Source organism: Durotheca rogersii, assembly GCF_024521655.1.
Source record: "Durotheca rogersii strain YMJ 92031201 chromosome Unknown GGS23scaffold_2, whole genome shotgun sequence".
Lineage (NCBI taxonomy): Eukaryota > Fungi > Ascomycota > Sordariomycetes > Xylariales > Xylariaceae > Durotheca > Durotheca rogersii.
In genome coordinates, this window is record NW_026251233.1 from 1,975,433 (window position 1) to 1,982,066 (window position 6,634).

General features: G+C 57.2%; 1 protein-coding gene across 1 annotated transcript; it reads right to left on the reverse strand.

Moving 5' to 3' along the window:
- Positions 1 to 4,472: 4,472 nt before the first annotated feature.
- On the reverse strand, positions 4,473 to 6,074 carry GGS23DRAFT_592920 (uncharacterized protein; the record flags this gene model as incomplete). Its single annotated transcript, XM_051517957.1, has 1 exon — positions 4,473 to 6,074. The coding sequence occupies one exon, from the start codon at positions 6,072 to 6,074 to the stop codon at positions 4,473 to 4,475; it is 1,602 nt and encodes a 533-aa protein (XP_051376330.1).
- Positions 6,075 to 6,634: the final 560 nt, after the last annotated feature.

Genomic DNA, 6,634 nt, shown 5'->3' on the forward strand with positions numbered 1-6,634 from the left:
GCCTGGGGGAGGGGATAGAGGGGGGGGGGGGGTTCGATGTCGACGGGGAATATACAGTCCAGGGAAGGGGAAGACGAAAGGGCCGCAGAGCAATATGCCGCAGGAATGCGAAGACTGCGCGGCGCAGTGCCGCGCTACTGGCGCCCGCTACGGCGCTGGGGGGGGGGGGGGGGCACGCGTGACGCAGTCGGCGAATCGCCGAACCGGCGCCATCGAGCGCTCGCGTCGTTGGGGAACGGCAGAGGAGGGACGGGAGGATGGGCGAGAGAGAGACAAGGCAGGGGTCACCCTCTCTCTATGTATCGATTAAGCCCAGCGCTCCCCTTTCCCTGACGCGTCCCCTCCCGCTCCCACCGTCCCCCCCTCCTCTCCCCTTATTTTAATACTTTTCTTTCTACGTTACGTTGGCGACAGGACGAGGGAATCTACCGGATCGGTCACCACGCATGTGACGGGCAGCCAGTCCCCCCCCCTCCCTGACGCCTTTCTATATCTCCAAGCTCGAGTGCTCCATCTCCTTTCACCCGACCCACGACGAAATGGGGTCGGAGCTGGGGGCTTGCGCCCCCCCCCCTCCCCGCACTTTTGTCTCTCGTCTCCAGGCGCTAGACGGGGAGCCACGCCGATTGATTGGCCCCCGAGCTGGAGTCCGCGAGATTCGCTCTGGCAAATAGGAAGATTGGATCTCGCGGATGGAGACGGGCGGCGAGATGAGACGGGGTGGCCGCACTTACACCGTTTTCCTATCTGGGGTTATCACCCGCCGCAACCCCTATGCGTGTGTGTGTGTGTGTGTTGGGGGTGGATATGAGGAGGAGGAGGAAGGCTTGGTGCGTAGAGGAGATTAACATGCCCGAATAGGTACCTAGCCACGGCAAGGCAACCACACGTCACACGCAGCCAGTTTGCGCACATCGATCGTAGGCAAGTCGTCGCTGTAGCTGCCGCCCCTCGGTCAGCACGGGGTATTACCAGCTCCATCCGTGCAGACGCAATCATCCGGGGCCCCCCTTCCCTCCCCCGCCGATGGACGGGGAGCCCGAGCGTGGTCAGGGGCCAGGCGTCAGATCTCCAATCTCGACGAGAGGGAGGGGCCGGGTGAAAGGGGATTGGAACACGGTTGAATTGCCTCAGGGTTTGCGAAGCAAGATAGGAAGGGGGGGACGGGGGGGGAGGGGGGGGAGCAGGAGGTAGTAGTAGAATCGTAGACTTAGGAAACTAAGGCGCCACCTACCTCTAGACATGTTTCAAACCGCTGCTTTGGGGGGGGGAGGGGGGAGGGGGGAGGAGGAATATGAACCCGATAGGAGAGAGAGAAAGAGAGAAGACAGGAGAGAACGAACCAGTCATGCCTCTTCTCACCACTCCATCCGCCGCCGCCGCCGTGACGACACCCTATCACAGCATACGCCTATACGGCGCAGGCAAGCGGTAGCGCTCTCGTCAGATACGACGTCAGGCCCTCTAGCACGGCCGAGGTCTCTACGGCGTAGGGAAGGAGAGAGAGAGAGAAGGCGGGGAGGGGGGCGTGGGCGGGCGATGAGTGGTGTAATCGGTATCCGTATGCGGGCGTATTATGTAGTCAGCCCCCTATCCCTCTGCCTTCTGGCTGCCCCCTTCCTCTCTCCCTCCCTTCCTCCCCTCCGCCCCTTATCGGAGCCAACGTCCTCCAGCTCAAGTAGCCGATAAGAAGAATACGGCGGCCTCCCCTACCGTGGTTCTCCTGGCCGCTGTCGAGGAATCAGGGGGGGAGAGAGGGAGGTGGTAAGGATATCTACGTACAATATAGACAAACGAGTCTCCTCTCTTCCATGACGATACGGTCCGTCCCGTCCCTGGCCCTTACTTATCCGGGCCTCACCTCCTCCGTAACTCCTGTGCTGTGCCGGGTCCTGTCTCTCGCCCCCGGCCTCCGCCATAGTTATGTGAAGGAGAAGAAAGAAGTGTATAAGTGTCTGACTATACTTGCGCGAGGCCCGCTGGCTTTTCGCCTCGGAACGACCAGGTATCGGTCGTGGCAACGGCCACGACTACGACGGAACGGGAGACGGAAAGAAATACCAAGATCCAGAGAAAATTGACACCGAGTATACTCGTTTCCCTCTGGCGAGACGTGTGCTATTTAGTGTGTCGAACTCATCTGCGTCGCCGCTCGGCCATACCGTACAGTACTAAGCTATACGGTACGCTATATATAATGCACGTGTGCGTACACGTACATGTCGTGTCGACCATCCACCCACCCACCCAGGCCCGATGCTCCTTCATTCCCGGTTCCGGCACTCCCACCCACCCTTCCGTCTCTGATGCTAAAGACTAATACCATTCTTAACAGACGATGCCGACGGACCAATTGGCTCCGTTTCCCCTACCCCCGGTTCCCCCCCCCCCCCCCCCCCCTTTGCCCCCTATTGCTCTATCTTCCCCCCCCTCTCGCCTTTTCGCCCTACCCCGTTCTGCCGCACCTGCTCCGGAGTCCCTTTGCTCCTACTACGGTGGATACGCAAAGCGTACACAACGTATAATGTGTAGATCCAGAGCGAGGGGTTAGGGTGCTATTTAGATGCCAAGGTCGTGTGCGAGTAATGGTTATTATATCTGTTCTGGTGAGTAGGAAAATGGGGGGTACGGGAAACCCCCAAACTGAAAAGCCGCCCCCAACAGTCTTGAGTTCTTGTTAAAGGAAGGGGAGGGGGGGGGGGGGGTACTTGGTAAGACACCGTGTTGATACGTAATGCTGCGTGCCGTGATCTCTTCATTCTCACCAGCTCGAAGACGTGACCAGAATATTAGTCTAATAGGAGCACCAGTAAGTAGTTATATGACGAACGAGTAAATAAGATAAGTAAGATGAAGTAAATAAAATGCTCCCTCCCCGCGTGGATGAACCGCATAGATGCGGGTGTGAATCGGGAGTGACCGTCTAGGAATCGCCCAGCAATGAATCGCGACATAGATAGACTACACGCAAGGAGACAGCGAGGCGGAGAAAGAGAAGAAAAATGAAGGAATGGTGTTGCCCTCCAGATTGTCCTGCCTCGACGTGCCTGGCACATGACCGCTGCCGTACGAGTTGCATTGTGCAAGCTAGGCAGAAGCATGTGACGAGAAAATAGGAGGCGAAGGAGAGAGCGGCACGATCGACATTGAAAAGAGGGTTATATGAATAGTCAGATGAGCCGAAACATGAAAAGCCTGCTTCCTCCCCCTTTCGCCGCACGTATTCTCCATCTTCCCATGCCGCCGACTTCTTCTAAACCCCTAGCGCCCTTTACCCAGTTGCGAATACGATGAACCCTGTCCGTAGTACTCCTTCGCTTTTATTTCTCCTTCTCTTCCCTAGCCCATCTCCGTCTCGTCGCGCGTGTGGAAAGAGTCCAAGAGAGAAAAAGAATGGAAAAAAAAAAGGGAAAACTAGACTACGAAAAATGAAAAAGCTGCAGATATGATACGCCAATGGAAGAGGAACGCTGGTCAATGCTAACAAGTCAGGATGCCGATATGCGAGAGGCCATTTCCCCTCTTCCCCCTGAGGTTTCAATGCCAGCCTCTCTCCTCTCAGATGCTAGATGCTTCATGTGACACCACTGGTTGCCCTAGTATCCGACCAAATGTACCAATACCAGCCGGCCTGAGCTCCCGAAGAAATGAAGGATCCAAGTGTATATGCCCCCTTTCCGTCCGACACCGACCTCAACCCTTTTCGCCCGTTTTTTCTCTGACACGGTCGCATGTAGAATAATGGTATCGCCTTTCTTTTTGTCTGTTTAAGATGTCGGGAGGGGGTGGTGCGTGCCAGGTATTTTATCTTTTTCCATCTTTTCGACCGCGCAGGTAAGACAACAGAACGAGGACCACTGGATAATACAATAACAGATTTCGACCTTGCCTCCCATACACGATCCAACCAGGATGAAGCCCGGCTAACCCGATGATGGATCCACCCCGAAAACGATGCAAATCGTGTCCGCGGCGGGTCCGTGAAGCCGGGATGGGTCAATAAGCAACGAGTGATGACCGTGCCGTGAAAGTATCGGGAACGCAATGCTGATGACCCGCTGAAAATAAATCAAACACCGAAAGATGCCTCTTGTGACCAAGTCTTGGGGTGAACACCGAGATGAGCTTCTAAACTCTCAGACAACTATTAACCACACAGTGGTCCGCTGAGGGGAATCATTGTAACGAAAATGTCGACGCCGACGCTGAAAAAGAACCATGCACAACCACCGTCTCCATTTGCAAATGCCAGTTACATATGCAACCGTTAGTCGAGCGATCCCACGCTCGCGGATCCAAAAACACACGGAACGATCGTCGGATCACAACCTGCCAACCAAGCGGGAGGTTTCGTGGGAACCGGTAGTGCCGCTTATTCGACTGCCCTCATCTTGATCGTCTTTCCAGAACGCCGGTGACCAAACCCCCAAAAACACACAATGCATGCTTCTATATGTCGATTCGATAGTCGTCTACCGCCCCATCATGTAAGGCGGAAATGCGGCCGGGGGGCCATTCATCGCCGAGGACGAGACGCCAGCCGACAGCGGCCCGGTGTATAGCGGGCTACTCCACACACTGCTGTTGCCACCCAGATAGCCCGAGGAATACGGGGTGCTCGCACCTCCGCCGGCTGCTGAGCCGTTATTATAGGCGATGCGACCGAGGCCGGGAGGGGCGGCGAGTCCCGGCGGCGGGCCGTTGGCGCTCGTGAAGCCGTTTCCTGTCCCCGCCATCATCCCGTTCATGCCGGCGATGGGGCCAGCGCCGGCCTGGCCGGGGGTCTGGCCGGAGCGAACTCCGAGAGGATTTTTAGAAAAGCTCAGGCGGATGCCACCCTTGACGCTATTGTGAAGAAGGGCCCCGTATAGTTCGTGAAGGGCTTTGGTCGCAAACGATACATCCTCAAACTCGACAAAACACATAGGGCCGTTCTGCTTGGTGCGGAAGCAGAGGCGTTTGTACCCTCGCTGCTTCGAGAACATGGCCTTCAGCTCCTCCTCGGAAGTGTCGATGGGAAGGTTACCCACATACAGGGTATTGCACGGCGGGTTCTGGTCGGCGGGGTTCACGGGCGGAAAGTTACTGTGGCGCTGATAGTGCTGACTACCCATCTGGTAGTTCATCGAGTGATTCGCACCGTTCATCACCGTCGGAGATATGGTGTTCCCGTGCGCAGATAGGGGCGTCATCCCCGGATGGCCGTATTGAGGCAAGGCGGCGGGACCGTTGGACGTCGTATTCAGCGACAAGTTGCGCATGGCCGCGATGGGGAGCTGCGGGGCGGTGGCCCTGCGCTGCTGCGTCGCGCCGTTTTCCGCGTACGCGACAGGGTCCTTGAGGAGCTCGCGCGTCTCATCGTCCTCCGCAGCGTCGTGACTAATGAGGGTCTTGCCTGAGATGCGCGTGCGTTCGCTAAGGTGATTGCCGATAGGCGACTGCGGAGAGAAGAGGCTCTGATAATGCGCGCTCGATTCCGGGTTCGGTAGCTCGCTGCTCCCATACATAGCGTTCATGGGTGGCGAAATCTTCTCCAACGACTGGAAGGCACCGTTAAATCGCGATTGACGTGAGGCCGTCGTACCCGACGACGCTGTAGAAGAGGGGCCACTGGATGGGGCCGACACGGGACCGTCGATTGGATATCTCCTAGATGTGGTAGGGCTGCTCGACACGATTTCTACGATTAATTCGACGTCGCTCAAACTGATAGACTTGCCGTGCAGCATATCCTTGGCCTGTTGCGCCCCCGTGGTAGTCTTGAATCTCACAATCGCGGACTGGAACCCCGGGTCATCTGGCCGGTCCGGCGCCACCATTTCGATTTCCACCAGCTCCTGAGAGAAGAGGAGCATCAGACGAAGCTTTTCCTCGGTCGTATCTGGCGGGAGGCGGCGGATCAAGACAGACGAGGCCGGAGAGGGAGTCGTCGCAAAGGGCGTGCCGACGGGCTTGACGGTCGCATCGCGGTCAAAGTGGTGCGCGGCGCTCATCGATAGCGAGTACGTCGATTGGGTAGACACAGCGGCAGATCTGAACGGTTGCGATTGTTGAAGGAAGCTAGGCGCTGCCATCGTGGTAGACTTCACGGCGGCGGCAGACGTGGTGGGAGGAAACGGACTTGCGCGACTCGACGATAGAGGCGGAGGAGAGAAGGCGGATTTGGCGGACGGATTTGATATTAGACCTGGGGTATGCAGGTCCACGTTCATGCTTGGGAGATGCATGCAATCAGGCCTCCCTGCGAGAGGTGCCCGAAACGTTGGGGGGGGGACCTTTACGACGGCGGTCGAGGTTTGAGGGTAACGATCGCGCTGATCGTTCGTCGTCGGGAGAAGTCGTCGCGGACTCGCAGCCGACGGGCTGGCTTATTATTAATAATTTCGCGCACCTTGCTTTTTCTTCTTCACTTCTTCTCTCGCTCCTCTCTCGCGGTTGGCGCGTGGGATGCGTTGATGTTGCTGCAGCTTAGAGTGGGCGCGCCCACAGCGGCGGCGCGTGGGATGAACGAGTCGAAAGGAAGCGTGTTACTAGTCGACGCGAATGACAGGCTACTTGATTGTCCAATCTCGGATTGACGGCAACGAGACGCGACCGAGGAATAAAACTGGAGAAGAATGACGATGTTTGGAGA